At 49.7% G+C, this 18,451-nt stretch overlaps 1 protein-coding gene across 1 annotated transcript in view; it reads right to left on the bottom strand.

The window, feature by feature from the left end:
* Positions 1-467: 467 nt before the first annotated feature.
* fam189a1 (family with sequence similarity 189 member A1) overlaps positions 468-18,451 on the bottom strand; it is a 28,200-nt gene continuing 10,216 nt past the window's right edge. Inside the window, exons 2-12 of the mRNA XM_068741858.1 lie at positions 16,362-16,418; positions 9,575-9,685; positions 8,615-8,779; positions 5,673-5,780; positions 4,829-4,989; positions 3,939-4,074; positions 3,551-3,629; positions 2,709-3,470; positions 2,549-2,620; positions 1,541-1,851; positions 468-782 (exon numbers count right to left, since the gene is read on the bottom strand). Of these exons, the coding sequence (XP_068597959.1) occupies positions 585-782; positions 1,541-1,851; positions 2,549-2,620; positions 2,709-3,470; positions 3,551-3,629; positions 3,939-4,074; positions 4,829-4,989; positions 5,673-5,780; positions 8,615-8,779; positions 9,575-9,685; positions 16,362-16,418 (2,160 nt within the window). The 3' untranslated portion in view covers positions 468-584. The remainder of the gene's footprint in view (positions 783-1,540; positions 1,852-2,548; positions 2,621-2,708; positions 3,471-3,550; positions 3,630-3,938; positions 4,075-4,828; positions 4,990-5,672; positions 5,781-8,614; positions 8,780-9,574; positions 9,686-16,361; positions 16,419-18,451) is intronic.

Below are 18,451 nucleotides of genomic sequence, written 5' to 3'. Positions count from 1 at the left end.
ATAAGAATCGTAACACAATGAGGTAAGTTAAATAATCCCCATCGGTGGCGCTCTTGAGCCGGCGGCGCCACAAAACGTTTCACCGCCGTATCGGCCACAGCTCTACAAAACGCCCGGTCAGTTCGGACCACAGCGCCACAAACAGGAGAAATACTGCGACTGTCGGTCGTAGATCCAGACAGACCAGCTGTTGTTGTTGTTGCTGTTGTTGTTGTTGTTGTTGTTGTTGTTGTTGTAGTTGTTGTTGTTGTTGTTTAAAGAGACAAACCTCGGTAGAAAAGATCCCCTGAGGGAGAAACATTCTTTTCGGATGAGGACGAATCACTGCAGATGCTGTCAGGCTCGATTTGAGTTTGCTACCATTTCTGCTCATGACTTGGCACGGTGGTCCCCCCCCCCCCCCCACGGTCCTGGGGGGGGGGGGGGGGGGGGGCATTCCAGTTTGCCTGGGCAGCAGTCACACAGTGAAGATAACTCATCTTTCACTGTCGTAGGAATCATTCACGAGAGAACGGCGTCGCTGCAACACCAGCGGTCCCAAACGCCGTCAGCGATTTGATCGACGGCGCTTGTTGGGATCGTGGTCAGAGAATAGTTTCTTTGCACTCGAGGTTCTGTTCAGAGGAAGACGAGTCCGACGGGTTGGTGGGGGCGCCGCTCGTCTGTCGGGCGTGTTTTGGACGGCGCATGGAAGGGGACAGACTCAAAGCGCCGCAGCTCTGAAGGTGGAGATCTTCATGGCCGTGCTTCCTGGGACTGCTGGCGTGGCGCTGAGTCATCATCTGCACGACAAAGAAACAAAGGATGAAAGAGCGACGCACACGGATAGACGTCCGCTTCGGGGGGGGGGGGGGTTTCCCTCTTTGTTAGATTTAATAAATTGAAAAACATGTGATCCGCATGTTGAATGCAATGAAACTTCCCAGAAAATATCAGCAACAGAATCTGGAAGATTTAATAAATCATTTTGTGTGTAAAAGTTTCCCTCTTTAGAGAATGCTTTAGAACAGGGTTGGGAGTTCTTTCACGTCTCCAAACAAGTTCTTCTGGATTTACAGGCCAGCGATCGGCTCACAGGACTGCTCGTCCCGTCTCAGCATGATGTTTGCCAGTTAAAGGCGGAATAGCTCTACAAGCTGTCAAGTCAGGTCAAAGTGCATTCAGATAGCACGTTTTAGGCAAACATGAAGGATCGATCAAAGTGCTGATCAGATCAAAATCACGTAAGCAAACATGTCCGACAGGAAAAAACAAATTAGATCATCGAAATGAATGCGTTACAATCCATTAAGGTAAAAGGATGAAATAAAATACACAAAAAAATGAGATTAAAAAAGTGTCAAAGCACAAATCACATTAAATTCAAAGTGTTTTTTCAGAACTTCAAGGCACCATTCAGTTCTGACTTGGATGGGCAGATTGTTCCAGAGTTCTGTATCTCTACAGAGAGCCGCTCACCTTTTGCCCTTAAATTGGACTTACAGGGTGCAAGAGGTCACGGCTGCCGCTGCTAACGGCAACTGTTGTCCGATTCACTTACCTGATCGATGACGTTGGCGCTGAAGATGGCTTCCTCCATGTGCTTCTCATCCGACTTGATGACGAACTTGATGCTGTTGACGACCTGCTGGACCTCCGGAGGTAGACTGCAGCTCGAATGCTCGAGGAACTTGGCCACCAGTATTTTGGTGTCTTTGTACATCTTGAGGTCGGCCAGAGAGTGCGGCCGCTCGTGGGACGAATGCGTGTGCAGCGCTCGGGATTTAAGGTTCACGTCGGCCTTCCTGTTCTCCTTCTGCTGCCTCCAGGCGGGTGCGTGAGCGGGTTTAGCGCCGACCACGTCAGGCGGCTCTGACGACGAAGCAAAGGAGATCCGAAAAGCAATCACAAATGACGTGAAACCGGTTTTCGCCATCCTGCAGCGTGTTTAGGTTTTTCATGTTATCACCGGCGTCGGCTTGTTTGTTTATCTGTCTGTTAACGGGATAATTCAAAATGTTACAGACGGATGTAATTTTCAGGATATATTGGGAATGTTACCAGGAACAGGCGATTCAACTTTAGTGAGGATCCAGAAGAGATCCTGGATTCTGGATCACTTTGAAATTTTCTTTAACATTGCAGTCACTGGAGCTTCCAAATGTGTTCCTCAATTTCTCGGTTGATTATTGACCGATGTTTATGGAATTTGACACAGTCGTGTAGGGGGGGGGGGGGGGTCTCTATCTCACCACAGAATTTCATCTGGATCAGATCCAGAATGAGGTCAGGAAAAATATAAAATCTTAACATTGAAAACCCATTTATGGATTGAAAAATCAGTTAAAAAATCAACTCTGATTCACTCTTAATTTTCATGGTTGGTGTATAAAGACATCAAGGACAATCTAGAACCTTTTGATGATGATCCAGATCACCATGTGGACGGTTAAATCCAGTTAGGAGGGGAACGAGCTGCCTCTTTAATGCTTTTCTAGTTAATCATATTATTTATATTATTCCGTTACATCCCATCATCGCCGCACGGCTTCAGTTTCGATGAGGGTACCTTGCTCAGGTGACGTACGACTTGAATCTTCAGCGGCCGGGTTATTTGCAGAGCCGCAACTTACATTTTCTCCTGCAGAGGGCGATAACAGATCAGAAGACGGAATAGTGATCCATTATTGATTATTAGAACCCTTCTGTGCTATTCTTGCTGCACTCACGGCCCGTCATGGCGGAACAGGAGACGGGGTCGCTGCTGGAGCGCACGATGCGTGCCAGTCTCCGGTACTTCCTGGCTGCTCGGCGCCCCCGCGGCCTCTCCGCGGGCGAGTGCCCGCTCTGGCCTGAGGTAGGCGTGGCTTGCGTTGTGGAGGACGCTGACCAGACGCTGAAGCACAGCCTGGAGCCACGCGGTTTGCTCGGCGGTGACGGGGACGGAGAAGGAGCCGAGGGGGGGCTGACGGCCGACGTTCCGCCAGAGGAGGCCACCGAGGTGGGGGAGCACGGCTGGGGAGGCTGGGGGAGGGCGACGGGGAGCGTGAGCTTTCGGCTCATCGTCCGCGCTTTAACGAGGGAGTGCGCCGGAGCTTTGGGCGCCTCCTCTGGTAAACATCTGGCCGAGGCGAGCTCGTCACACAGGTGCATCGCAGCCCCGCGCTCCTCGTGGGGGTGCGTGCTGTCCGCGGCCTCCTCTTGGTCCAGGTTGCTGTAGTTTTCCGAGGACCAGTCCGGAGAGCGTTCCAGAGACTCCTGGGTCTGCGAGGACTCGCTGTGCCCCGCGTCGCTCGGGCGGTTCGGCAGGCCGTGGTGGCGCGAGCAAAGCTCCAGGCTGGCGCAGCTCCCGTCAGCGGGGACAGCGCGGCGCATGCCGCGGGGAGAGGCGTCGGAGCCCTGGACCTCCAGGGAGCACAAGTCCTCCGAGGAGCAAGTCCGGTCCGGATCGGCCACCTCGGACGCCAGCAGCGAAGCGCTGTCCACCGAGGCTGAAGACAGAGGGAGGAGAATCATCAGCATCCGCCCGCCGCGTCCGTCGGAGCGGTCGGAGCGGTCGGAACGTCGTTACCCTGCGTGCTGATTCCCGCCGTGGCGTTCCTCTCACACAGACCGGACTCCGTGGCCCGTTGCGCCGCGCTGGGGGTGACCTGAAAAGAGAGGCGAACGGAGGCGCTTGAGGCGTTGCACGCTTCCACCGCCGCCACCAGAGGGCGCTCCACACTAACAGGAAGCGCTAACGGGGATAAGCATCCTAACTTCACTCATTTGGCTTTAAAATAAAAGCAATGACAGAATATACAGATTGGTATGAGCCGATATCCTGCAGGGTCTGCAGAAGCGTTCCGTCTGCTTGCGTTAGGAGATTAAACATATTATAATCTAAGTTTTACATGTAAAGTTTAAGGAACGACAGAAGGCCATCGTGAATTAGCATCACTTTCGCTGATGCTTCTCACCTGGCTGGCGGGGGTCTGCCCCACCACAGATTCATACGGTGGGGGCAGATCAGTCGGGTACAGCGTCCCGGGGCTGTTGATGGGCACCCCATAGATGGCGCTGAAGGGAGAATGGGGGAAGTCCAGGTGCAGGCCTCTGTCAGAGTCAGAAACACAATATATTACCTTTCAAAAAGTCAAAAAAAGTGGGGATGGAGATTTTGAAAATGAATGAATTTTGCCCTCTTATCCAAAAACGCGTTTTAATGTACGCGCCGCTGCTTTTTCAGATGGTGCTAATGACGAAGACGAAGCAGCCATGTGTGCAGTCATATCTTTTAATTACAGCCCCCCCCCCCCCCCCTCGTTCTACTCTAAGTGGGGGAGCATGAATTTATTACCTGAGAGCCTCCACCAATCATCAGTCACGATGATGTCATGACACATCGCCATAAATGTTTCCTCTGCCTCGCATATATTTATAGCGTGATTGACAAACAGATGTGGCTTCCTGCCAAATGGCTAAATGAGCAGCACTCTCTCCGGTAAGAAAACGGAGGGGGGGGGGGGGGGGGATCTTTCATTACAACTGAGATTGAGAGATACCGCAGCTACTTAAGAAGAGAAGGGATGAGAACAACAAAGGGGAAGAGGCAGAAGAGCAGACATGGAATCCTAAAATGCATATTAGGAGATGTCAAATAATGGTCTCTAGAAATACACAAAATGTATTGAAGAAATATCTAATTCACGTCTGGCTTTTAAATCTGGTAGCAAATAACACTGATAATATCCACAGATTTATTCTGGATTCAAGCGGCTCTATTCTAAACTATTCTATATATTTCCACTGTTTTGCAGCCGCACTGAATATTTGATGAGATGCTGATTTGCGGCGCTTCTCCTCTCACCTTTGTCCATCCATCGAGGGGGTGCAGGTGTACTCGGGTGGGTAATAGGGGGGAGGCGGGATGGGAGGGATGAACTCATCAAAGTCCAGCGTCTGGTGGAGGATGGTTCCATGGGGGGTCACACAGTCGGCGTTTAAGGCTCGCGCTCTGTGCGGCATGAACTGGAACGGAATGAAAAACAGCCGGGATCAGGATTATTATTGGACTATGGTTGCAGAGAGGACCTGCAGAAAGCCCTGATGCATGCAAGCTACACCGCGTCTGCTTCACCCCCCCCCCCCCCCCCCCCCCCCCGCTTGGCTAGTCTTGTCTTTTGGTCCCTGCTTAATCGCTCTTTCCTTTATGCCAGCCACTTCCCAGATTTGTAATATCCCCATCGCTATTACAAACAAAAATAGGGTTTAACGATGGAATTTTAGGCTGCAAGAAGTGATTCTCTATTGAGCCAACATTCACAGAGTTCCAGGGCAAACATCCAGACTCATTTTGGTATCATTTCAGCTGTACACCTTCTTTTTTTTTCCGAGGCATGAAATAACTACCGTTGCTTGAAACACAAAGGCAGCTTGGCCACGCTAATTTCCCTCACGAATGAAGGCTTTAAGCTTTTGGTAATAGTTTCAATGTTCCACATAAAAAAGACTAAACTGGGTCATTCTCAGGACGACGGACCTGAGGAAAAATCATCTTCTAATAATGTAACATAATTCTCTAATATCTTCAAACAGATAAAGGCCAGAGCCGAATGTGTTTATTCAACCCGACGATCGTCTGAATAAAGAAGCGTCTTTTCCCTCGTGAGAGCCGGGGGCCGGGGTCGCCCCCGTTCTTCCATCGCACTCACCATCTGCAGCACTTCAGTCGAGACCATCTGCATGCAACACATGGCCGTGGCGAGGGCGCACACGATGGTGGAGATGACGTTCAGGGCGCACACGCTGAACAGCAGCTCCTAAAGGAGAGGTGAGGAAGAGGAGGAGGCGACCGTTAGAGGAACGGGGGGGGGGGGGGGGGGGGGGATGAGGCTGGAAAGCATAAGAGAAAGGAAAGCTGGAGACAGGTTGAATGGGAAGCTCGCACGATGTGTGTGTGTATGTGTGTGTGTGTGTGTGTGTCCATGGATTAGAAAAAGGTGTAAAGACAAAGGTGCGGAGAGAAGAGAGGAAGACAAGACAAAAAATAATACTAAGAGCATTTAAGATAGAAATTAGGTTTGAATAAAGAAGAGAACTTTAAAGGCAATATCGTTGACTTTACTCTGGAATTACTATTAAGAACTGAATTCAACAAGATCAAGTCAGACCACAACCTTGAACCTGCAACACTCGAAGCCCTACGGAGGATTTACAAACCGCTCGACTGCGAGACGACAAACAGAACTAATCCTGTAATTGTTATTCCATACAGCGACTAGTTCAAAACACCAAGAGTAAAAAAAAACTGGAATTCTATCCAGGATTTAGAATTCTGTGCCTCGCAAAATACGATGCGATTTACAAATATATTACAATGCTGTCAGTGGAACCAAAAATATCTGCCGTCTGCAGAGAGGCCAACCAAGATAAAAAAAAAATACAAAAAGTGCATCCTCAGTTCGCGGTGGAGGGACCGTTACAGCCGGTGATCTTTCTCGTAACGCGACGAAGAGGCACAAGAGGAAAATGGGAATAAATTAAATGGGATAAAAAAGATCTCACTTTCTCCGGGATGAATAACCAGAAAGACTGATTTGGGACAGCGGGACCGAAATGACTAAATCTATGAGAGCAAATCTTGGACAGGAAGTGAACTCTGATTTAATGAGCTGTTTCCCTCTGATGCGTCTCCATCCGTTGACATAAATAAAATAAAAAGAATTCTAGATCTAGAATTTGTAGATCCCAAAGTTGCAAACTGCAAGCATTGAGACGGATTCACGACGGATTCATCCGGGCTGATTTTCTCTGGGACAAGCATCCCAGAGACGCCGTATTTCTGTGATTTCCCCCGCGAACACAATATGTATAATGACATAATAAATCCTGCCGGGCAGAGAGCTATATCACAACACTCCTGCTGAAACTGTTTAGCATCCCCGTCCCCGGATATTTAACCTCAGGAAGACGTTTCGCCCTCGAGCCAATCACGCTAGTGAGTTACAACGAGAGGTTACCCATCGCCCCCCCCCCCCCCTCGAGAGAGAACTCACAAATTATCGTGACGCTTCCTCTCACTGATAATTTACAGCCGGCGGTGCACAATCAAATAAAAAAAAAGGAGGCGGAGTGGACGGGGGGCGGGATGGGAATTAAAAGTGTGAACGTCACAGACTGAAACTTCCAAATACCTTTAAGTTAATCGAGCTGCCGTGATCATTTTAATGTCACCGACACAGCAGCTGCATCATCAGTTCATCAGGATCGGTGGCGACCCCCCCCCCCCCCCCCCCTCTAATGAGCCACGATCCGGATGACAAATGTGCTTGATCTTTCCTCTTTTCAGAAGCGTCGTTCATCACGCAGAGTCTTTTATTTGGTTATCAATGTTTTATAATCAATCAGGGATATAAAATAAATGGATATGATTGTCATTATCCATTAAAGGCGGCATGAATCATTCCTCAGACGCTCCGGGTCGAGCTAATCGACTGAGATCATGCTAACTACAGCCAGCGGGCTAGATACACACTGCATACTGAGAGGTCTCTCTCGGGGGGAGAGAAATGCTCTCACCATTTTCCACTTCCTCCCCAATTAATCTGAGACTGACCCCCCCCCCCACGTATTTTCAATGCCGTGTGACTGTTTTCACATGCGATGTGTTTCACAGTGAGAGAGAGAAAACCTGCAGACGCCAATTATACTTGATGAGTTTAGCAGTTTACAGACGATTATTTTCAAATGACGAGCTTGACTTTTACTCAGGGCCACGTTTTTATTCTGATTAGACAAGCAGGACGACGGGGCCGGTCGAGACCGCTCAGGAACCACATTAGACCTTTGAGCCAAATGCTAACGTCAACGTGCTAACATTGTAAGGACAATGAGTCAAAGCAGGCACAATTTTTTCACCTTCTCAGCCAAATCATTTCAGCTAATTAGCAAACCAGAGGCTCCGACCAGCTCGAGTCGTGGCTCTGCTTGAGGTTTCTGCCTGTTAAAGGCAGTCCTTCCTTACCGCTGGGATTGTAGGGTCTCGGTCTAGACCTGCTCATCTTCTCAAACAATTTGATATACAGGTAGTCCTTGACTTACGACCTTCGTTTACGGCCGCGCCGATCTGTTGTCTGTTTACGACATGCCGGAACGCGAGCGAGCAAATCGAGTGCACGACAGTTTCTGCGGTCTCACCCGCGATGCCTACCAAGAGGAAATTGTCTCTTTTATTAAGCCGATATTTACTGTATCATGACGTAGCTTGATATACTTGCGGTAATTTAACAAGTGCCGACTTACAACCAAATCGGTTTTACGACGGATCCCTTGTGGTCACAAGTTGACGTTTACCTGTAACTTGCAATGAATTGAAAATGACGCCACACAAACACAAAACTAAATTAAAATAAATAAATTATTACATAACAAAATAAATTAGATAATAGATAATATACATAACAAAAACAAATAGAAAGTAAAAATATTGTTTTGGTGCTAAACATATCACATTTCCACGGAAACCAGCAAAAATGGAAATTTGTGGAAAATTCCAAATATTCAACAATACAACTTTTCACGCTAGTGATAACAGCATGAGACGGTAGTCGTTGCCGTCGGCGGGACAAAGAGACGGGCGCCGGCTCCCACCCACCTTGAGACGGAGGCGTATGGTGTCGCAGTCCCGCAGCGGGTTCAGCTTCAGCGTCTCTCCCAGGCTGTTGCAGCTGGAGCTCTGCTGCTGCAGCTCGCAGCACACGCACACGCCGTCGCTGTCAAACTTGAGCTTAGGGAGAGGATTGGAGAACACACATCCACACTCGTGCATGCCCGCCACGCACACAAACACGCACACAACACACAACACACGCACAGATCAGACCTGAGCTTGGTGTATTGACCTTGAATTTAACACGCAAGGAGACGCATTTACTGTTTTTATAATTTAATTTTTTACTTCGTGACTGCAGCTGCACGCGGTTGATAAATGTACGTAACAAATGCGAGGAGGCGGTGAGATATGCGGATCAGGAAGGCATCGCGGTACGCCGTACCTCTGCTACGCGTCCCAGATTGAGAGAAGGCGGGACATGAACCCAACGAGAGTGGGTTAATTACTTTGGGGAGGGAAGAGGAGCTTTAGCGACTCAGCCGCACATTGGGCACAATGCTGCTAGCTGCTAGCCAGGTTAGCGGATTGGGCGCCGAATGGATCGCAGGGGGGGCGCTTGGGTCGTGAATAAAACAGTCATTTCTGGTAATATAAATTCAGCTTAAAAATCATCTCATGAAGAAAAAGTGAAACCTGGAACTTCCAGAATGTTTTCATTGCTTTTTAAAATGCCAAAATGTTGAGAGAGAGAAAGAGAGATAATAATCTATCTACTGGAAACCATCTGGGGAAGTCTAATTAAAATGTCACACATTTGCCCAGTTGTATTTTAGCCAGCTTATGAGAACAGTTGCATATTATTTTTTTGTGCTGATGGTCGGGCCCGATCACATCCGTGAAAATGGCCCCTGTGGTGTCTTCGGGGTCATTTTGGCTTTGAGACAGAAACATTTCTAGCAGAAAACAAAAAAAACAAAAAAGGAAATTTGAAGCAGTTCTCACCAGCTGACAGTCTTCCAGGGAGTTGACCAGCTGAGCGTTTTGGCAGGAGAGGATGGAGCCCGCCAGGTTGAGCATCACGCACACCGCCGACAGCAGCATGAAGAACGTGATCTATGGCGGAGACAGGAGAAGGACAAGGAGAGGTCAAAAGGTCGTCGGGTGGTGGCGCTGGAAAACAGATGCGATACCACAAACAGAACGTTTCATCTGATCGGCAAAGAGGAATCAATATCTCATTTCTTCTGGCACATCCAGAGAAGGCGGGCGAAGGAATTACATAAAAAAACTCTCCTTCCGTGACACGAGAAACTCATTATTGATTATTTCCTCGGCATCGCGAATAGCAGTTCGTTTTGCAGCCTAAATATCATTTCTCACACTTTAAATGATACGTCAAGTGCAACAGAGGGAATTTCAGAAGCAGCAGGAGTGGGATGGATACGAAGGTGGCGGAGAGCACACCTACACAGAGGAGGAGGAAGAGGAGGAGGGACGGGGGTGGAGGAGGAAGGGGAGGTGGCAAGTCGTAAATGGATGGAGCGATCATTTTAAGTGCTTCCCACCGCGGCAGAGGATTGAGAGGCCGATGGGCGAGTTTAAGGAACACCTCTGTAGGAAACCGTGGAAACGCAGGCAACAAATTTAAATAAGAGCCATCAGAGCGATGGAATACAGGTTGTAACAGGAAACAGCCATTTCCCTGATGATACTGCGCATTACAATTACCTTTACCAAGGAGGTAATGTGATTGGTCGGGTTTGTTTGTGTGCAGCGTTAGCAGATCTATCAAAAATGAGGAGGAACCTCCTCCACAATGTTCACGTTCCACCGCCGCTGATTCACACAAGAGTGAATTGTGTTTCAGAAATAAATCCAATCCAATCGGGCGTCTCCAAGCCGGCGTGTCCCCGGCGCTTCATCACTGCCTGGCGACGCACCCACGGCCTCTCATTACCATGTAGGATCACAGAGCACCATTTAGCAGCTAGTCATTAATTACTGCTGCACTCCCCTCTGCACGTCAAAGAGGAAACCGCACGCACACACACGCACACACACACACACGCACACGCACACACCCACACACACACGCACACACACACGCACACGCACAGTAACTGCCGAGGCGGGTTTGCTCTGCGCGCCGTTTAGTTCTCGCTGCAGAGGACAATACAATCAGCATCCATCTCCGTGACGCACTGCGATCCGCGACCCCAGGTTCAGGCGTGCCGCTGTAATTCTCCATAACTGTCACCGGGGGTGAAACTCGTCTTCTATCCTTCATCCAGCCTGCAGATTAAATGCTTTTAGATGGACCACACATACAGTGTAAAAAAAAAAAAACTACTGGCGAACGCTTTGTTTTTCCTCCTACTGGAAATGTGCAGTTGGATTTGCAGGGGTGTGAACCCAAAGGCCCCCTGTGGAGTTTTTGACCGCTAATAGCACATACGGGGGGGGGGGGGGGGGGCTCTGTTTTGCTTATGAAAAACACAAGAGTGCAGCACACACACACGAGCTGATCTCCCAGCGACCTACGGCTGATGGGAAGCGCCAAGAAGCACAATAATATGTCAGACAGCGAAGAAGAAGACCCCCGTTAAATCGACCGGGCCATCACTGTCCCGAAACGCAATAGAGCGTCCATTTTGGCTTCGCCTCTCACTGGTGAACCCAAATGGCGACTCCGCTTTGGGATGGAAACTCATTGGAATAATCCGCCTTGAGACTCGAGCAACAGAAGATCGAGCCGTTTTGTTTTCGGTGGGAATTGCGTCAGAGGAGAATTAGAATATTCCGTTCTCTTCGCTTCACTGAAGCGCAAATGAGCATCGATTCTGCGGCGCCACGGCAACGCGAGGCCGTTTCAATTACCCGTGCAGTTTGGAGGCGATATTTTTGTTTTTTGCTGGTCCCTCTGATTGCGTTTCTCTCTGACGCAGCGCATCGGGGCCTCATCGGGGCCTCATCGGGGCCTCATCGGGCCTCATCGGGGGCCTCATCGGGCCTCATCGGGCCTCATCCGGGAACAAACGACGCCCCGAGGACGATGAGAGGAAGAAGATGTGCAGGCGTGTCGCGTTTCTCTCGGTGGCCTCATCAGCACCATCAGAGAGAAAGCAGCAGATGGTTCTCATTGGTTCCCACATCTAACTGAAGGCCCGCCCTCCCAACGCCCTTGGTGTATATTCATGCATGTGTGTGTGCGTGTGCACGTGTGGTAGAGGTAGGATTACTTGCGACCCCCGAGTGCAGCGCCGGCCCAAATAAACAGTGGAGGTGTTGATGCTACCTGTCAGTGGCAGAACCCTGGGGGGGGGGGGGGGTGATGACTTCCACAGACTTCATCTTGGCGAGGAATGGCTTCATCGCAAGAGAGCACATCACTTTAGGCCTTTAATTTATGAGAGCGCACGAGTTTAGATGCATCTCAACGTGGCGAGGAGGGATACGACCCGACAGAAGCGCCGCCGAGAAGGCGAGGAGCGTAAATGAGTAAACGTGTGCATGTTCCGAAGGTTGAACGAAGGATTAGACTCACAATTTCTCCCTGGACATTGTTGTTTGTTGTTCTGTCTCTTTAAGGAAATATCCGGCCTCTCGGCTTTGCAGGCTTTGAAGTGCGGCGGCGTTGGCGCCGTGTCACCCCCCCCCCCCAGAGGGCGTGATGGATGACTTCCTGTGGGCAGACGCGTCACGTGGAAGCTGCCGCACAACGCTTTGTATCGTCAGACGAGGCATCAAGCGTGCGCGACCACAGATTATTCATGCACGTTTGAGTTCAACTTTAGCCTCCATCTGTATGATAATAGGAAACCAGACAGGCGGCGGATTGATTAAAACATACCATGAAAGACAGCATTACCCCCCCGAGGGTCGGCTGCTGATTAGCATCCACTAACATCCAACCTCTGAAGAGTTCGGGCATGGAGCTCCGGGCGGCGGCGATGCAGCGGTCCCATCGGACTCACGCCACACGGCACCGCAGCAGGTTAAAAGCTTCTCGTCGGCTCAAACGGACTCCAGCTAATGTTTACTCACGCCGTTTGTCAGCGTGGAACAGATTCGCACGCAGCAACGCGGGCCGTGGAGGCAAAACACCGAGTTCACTCGGAGTTTAAGTGTAAAGTTGGTTGAAATCTGTCTGAGTGAGCTCCGCTTCATTTTTATTGTGCCTGACAGGTGCCTTCCTGTCCCATCCATCCACCGCCGTCGCCTCACGCCGCAGCACGATCACGAATTCCCAGAATCCTCCCAGCTCCCGCATGGATCGCCCACTGAGCGTCTCCGGTTCGACATGCAGGACGGACCGGCGCGTTCACAGGCCGCCAACACCAACCGGATCGACTCGGCGTTTCAGTCTCAAAGATTGTTTTAGCACACAAAGTGTGTGCAGCAGAGCGTGTCTCACACACACACACACACACACACACACACACACACACACACACTCACTCACAGCTATGGGCAATTTAGTGCAGCCAAGTCGCCTAATTTGCATGTTTTTGGCGGTGGGAGGAACCCGGAGAACCCGAAGAGAACACACGCAGACACGAGGAGAACATGCGAACTCCTCGCAGAAAGGCCGCAAGTCGCATTCAAACCCGTGACCTTCTTGGTGTGAGGAAACAGCGCTAACCACTGCGCCACCGTGTTATTCGGGGGGCTGCGACCCGTTGACTGGCAATAATGTAAATGTCACCCTTTTAATAAACAGAAAGAGTCACACCCCTCGAGAAACAGGAAAGCTCCTCATCTCGCGTTGCCAACGGTAACCTTGACTGCAGGAAGATGGCGTGACTGGATCAAGCCACGCCCTCTCTCCCATGAGCCATCAGATAAGGGCGTCTGGCTAATTCATATTCTAATTAACACGGAGCAGCACTTCCTGCTTCTCCGGGCCTGAGGGGAGGACGTCTTTCAGCCGCCATTATCTCGAATCGAGCGGCTCCTCTCCACAGAGCCAGTCGCCTCCGTGCGACCTAACCCGCCTGACTGTCTCTCACGCTCGCCCCTTTGTCCGGTCCCTTACCTGCCACTTCCTGCCATTTGACACATAATAGGAGCAGAGGGAAGATAAAAAAAAAAATAAAGAATCAAAGATGGTGACGCTGCGCGGCTTTGTATCCTGACGAAAGTGCAGGGAGGAGGAAAAAGGAGAACGCGGGATGAACGTGGGAAAAGCACGGCTATCGTTTCATCCGCATTCGCTTCAGCTCCTTTCATGTCGCAAGACGCAAACGAAATTAAAGTCAGACTTTTCTAAATAAACGCGAAACAACGCAGAAGCGTAGATGAGATTAGAGGAAGGCGGTGGAAGTTTCATCAAATTATTCCATCCCAACTTTTAAGAAAGGTAAAATAAAAAGAAGAATCCTGACAGGTTCGCAGGCGTCTGAGACAAGAGGTCAAACGAGGAGCGGCGAGAGATGGAGAGAGAGTGAGAGAGAGAGAGAGAGAGCGAGGAAGTTAAGGAAGGTTATGGAAGGAAGATCTACTCTTTATTTAAACACAGAGAAGGAGGGAGGGATCAATGCTTCCATATTCCTTTATGTTGAGAGCAACCACTTGAGGTGGGTCTGGGGGGGGGGGGGTGTCCATTTAGGATTGATGCTTTACGGTTCCTGTTTCACCTTCAGCCGCCGAAGGAATCAATGTCTTCAGGGCGAAATGAAGCGTGTTTTTATTAGTCATGAACAATCCATTCATGGCAGATAAGGCTGGCGTCGTCTCCCATCAATAACCGACAGCCAGAGAAGATCAATGGTGCTGAAAGGGCAGCGGGTCGTCCCGTGCGGATCGCTCCAGCAGGGACTCACTCGGGAGCATTTACACGTGAACACCTTTTTTTTAATTCCTTAATTTGGGAGAAAATAATCTGATATTTGAGGGAGCTTTCAAACAACTTGAGCAGCAGTGGATATTTCTACTTAAATCCCCCTTAAATAAATAAATCCATCTTATAAATCAAGAACAGCAGAAACGTCTGACCGAATATCATCCTCTCCGGATGAAAATCGATATTCCACATAACAAACAACTGTTCTGATGAAATTAAACGTTCAACCGCTGAAGAGGAAGCTGCAATCCTCCACTTTACTGTTTCCGTTCAGATATTCATGACTGAAAGATGTAATAACAGCCTCAGAGGAGATGAGAGTGACGGGCATGTAAATGGGGGAAACACTCCTTCACAAACATCCAAGCAAAAGAGATGTCCGGAAAATTAAACGGGAAAAGGCGCGTCAGGAATCCCGACAGCAGAGGAGGAGTCCAACGTTGACAGTCTGGAGTCGAGAAATGAGCCCAAAGCAATAAGTTGGACCATTGACGGCTCGGAATAAAAAAAAAAAGGGGAAGACCAGTCCCTGCAGGCCACAGAGCCGGGAAGAGAGGCTGATAATGGGCTCATTTCACTCCTACTTAGAGGATTAATTCATCCATATAGGTCTGTGTGAATAATTCTGGGTTGGACCGACTCAGCCTCGCTGCTTACGTCGCTTCGGACAAACTTTTAAACGCTTTATCAGCTAGAGAGAAGCTCATTTCAGAGCTGTTTTTATTTGCTTTTCTGCAGCATAGTGATGTCTAACCCCCCCCCCCCCCCCCTCAGCTACAGTGATATTTATGGCCTGTCAGGGTCGCAGGTTGTCACGGAGACCACCTCATAAAACCCGTCACCAAAGTCCCGCTGACCCGGCTGCATTTATGAGATCGTAATGGAAAGTCCAGGAAGTGTGAGCGCTGTGATTTGTGTGCATAGTTAGACAGATATTTGGATACCTGCGTAGTGTGTGTGTGTGGGGGGGGGGACTGGATTTTTCCATGGACCAATTGCTGGCCCCTCAGTTTACAGAAATGTACATATTTATTATTATGTGATAGATTATCTTTGAGTAAATTACATATCATCCATCACAAAGCTGCAGGTGGTTTTCTCCTCCTGCTGCTTCACAAAAACACGAGTAAATCTGCAGCGGAGTAAATGCTGCAGACGTTACCGGAGAGACGGCTGAAATATTCATGAGCTGTCTCAGATGAGGTGGACGCGAGGAGTCGTCTCATTCCACGCGGCACCATATCCAAATCGGAGTTTACAAGAGGCAGGAGTAATATTCCACACCTCTTCTTCTTTTCATCTTCTTCTTGATCAGTCTCCAAACATGCTAAAAAGCCCTCATGTGTCGACTCACACACGGCTACCATGTGTCAGATGCTTCGCAGGCCCCGCCTCCCCTCTTCTATTAATAACCCAACGGCTTTCTACGAACACTAAAGAAGACCCAGAAAGAATTCCAACGAATCTTAGCCAAACGAATTCCCACTTCTTCCATCCGAAGCCAAAACACACGAACATGTGATTCAGGAAGCGCTCCTATCCGTCTGAAGGCAGCTACAGAACATTCCAGCCAATAAAGTGTGCATCTTGGAGGCAGAGAGGATGATTGCTTCCGATCTTGCTCTGTGGATGTTACACAAGGGTAAGGAAAAGAAATGGGGATGGATGTCGGTGTGCAGCGGGAAAGAGGGGTGATAAAACTAAAGGGAGTGAGACAAGCGACGCGGGAAGGAGTGCGGCGTGGCGAAGCGGCAGAGATGAGATGAGTTTGTGGTATAGAGAGAATAATAAAGGAGAATTGAGTTCAGGGCACGGATGGATGGATGGATGGGACTCTCGAGGGAACCGCTACCCAAAAAAAAAAAAAGAGGCAAGGCATCAGTTTCAGTCGTCACTGAAGTCGTCTCCGTCCGTCCCGTCATCAAACCGAGTCGACGGGATGCTCACCACAAGAGAGAGGGGCCTCTTCCACGACACCACGCCAATCAGTCCAGACAGCAGAACCTGGAAGACAAGGCAGAGGGGAAACTTAACGGCTCAAACGTTCCCGTCGTCCAGCAGATCCCACCGGCCGGTCCGCCGTCTAAACGCAGCTTCTCGCTGGCAGCGATAATCTGCTACCCAACCCATCCTGTTTATAGATGTGTGCGATCCATACATTCGATTAGTAACAACCCATCCTGTTTATAGATGTGTGCAATCTATACATTCGATTAGTAACAATCCATCACATCGATCGGTTTGTCTTTGAACACCAACTGTTCATTTCCTTCTGTTCACATTTGCAAAGTGTCAAAGCTCTGGTTGTGCCTTCGAGCGTCTCCCCCTCTCTTCCCCCCCCCCCTTCTTCCCTCCCTCCCTCTCTTCCTTTCTCCCTTCCTCTCTTGCTCCTTCTCTTCCTCCCTCCCTCCCTCTCTTGTTCCCTCTGTGAGTGTGACAGACAAGGCTTCCTGGCGATGAGGCCATCTCCACTCCCCCCCCATCAGCTCATCGCTGGCAGTACGAGATCCCTGAATCGAATGACGGTGCTTTTCTTGTCGTCTTTCTCTGAAGTCGCCGCACTTCAGCGCCCATCAGCTCCAATGTGTCCCGTGGCGGCGATGGGAGCTTCCTAGCGCCGTGAATCCGTGTTTTTCCTGATGATGCGTCGTGTTCTGACATCACGTGTTCCAGGTTTTCGTCTGTTCTACGTGTTGCTCCATCTCTCCGTCACTTCAATCTCTCGTCTTTTTTCCCATTAGCACCGATTCGTTTTTAGATCTCATGCTCCATCTGCCTTAACCCCCCCCCCCCCCCCCCCCCCATGCTCTCATCCCCGAATCGATCCGTCTGCCGGATCCGAGCCATTCGACTATAAACTGGATATTTTAGGTTTTGCGAAACAGCAGATTGTCTTTTTTATTTTTTTATTAAATCCGGCCGGGATTCCGATTTGAAACCATCTGTTGGTTTTCTCGGCACGTTTAACTCGGAGCGTGCCGCTCCATTTTTAGCCCCCCCCCCCGATATTGTAAGCGTGAAATTGTGTATCGCGGAGTTGTGTGTGAACAAAGGGCACTCGTAGCTCCTGGCACCGTTTCCCTCCATGGTCTCCCTCTTCACCCTCCATTAAACAGCAACATGCCCCCCTCTTCTTCCCTTCACTGACTCCCTCGGTTTTTTACTCGCTCTCTCTTCCCGTTCTCTTCCTGTTTCTGTTTCTCCTACTCGGCGCCCACGCAGTCGCTGAGTATTTCTCCACTTCTTCCTTTCTATCCGGTCCGCTCCTTTTCCCTCCCGCCATCTTGTTTCAGCTAATTAAAAGACGGATAACGACGACGGTCGGGCAGCGTCAAACAGCGCAGGAAAACTGATGTTGTTGTTGCATCATGTTAGACTTAAGTTTACCTTCTATTTAAGAGGCCTATAAAGCATCGCCTATGGCTGATTGCAGGTAACACCCCTCTGCCCCCTCTGCGGACCAGCCTGCGAGGATGGGGGGGGGGGGGCGCCACACAATAGGAATCAAGGTTAGAACGAGCTCCTATAATGAGCGGTTCCTATTTCAGGCTGACAGAGATCAGGACAGTTACTCAACTTGAGGTCGCTCGGCTCATGTTATTCCCATAAGGAATTCGGGAGTCGCATGGCTAGTTATTCCCAGATGGCTGAGAAGGAATGATCATGGCACCGGAGAAATGGAGACTGAGGATGGGAGGGGGGGGGGTCGACGGAGCGGGAGAATCCCACGGTCTGCTTGAAATGAATTTGAATTCTAGCCGTTTTTGGACTTCGGCCTGCAGATTCATGTTTTCCTCATTTCTTGTTTTATTTATATGAGATGAGAAGAACTTCATCCTGATTCAGGCGGTCCTGAATAGAAGCAGGATGGAAGGACAAACTGGAACTATGAAGTCCGATGGTCTATTTGCCTCCATCCTGACGCTCGGTGAAAAGTTCCCATTCTCCTCTCATCCAATCACAACCGGTCACCTTCTCCTGTCAGCCAATCATATGCCCCACGTCGACACCTGTCCACCTACAACCGGGAGGAGCTT

This window comes from Brachionichthys hirsutus, chromosome 1 (assembly GCF_040956055.1).
Source record: "Brachionichthys hirsutus isolate HB-005 chromosome 1, CSIRO-AGI_Bhir_v1, whole genome shotgun sequence".
NCBI classification, from domain to species: domain Eukaryota; kingdom Metazoa; phylum Chordata; class Actinopteri; order Lophiiformes; family Brachionichthyidae; genus Brachionichthys; species Brachionichthys hirsutus.
Note: the sequence above shows the minus strand (reverse complement) of the source record. Positions and strands in the feature narration are given on the sequence as shown.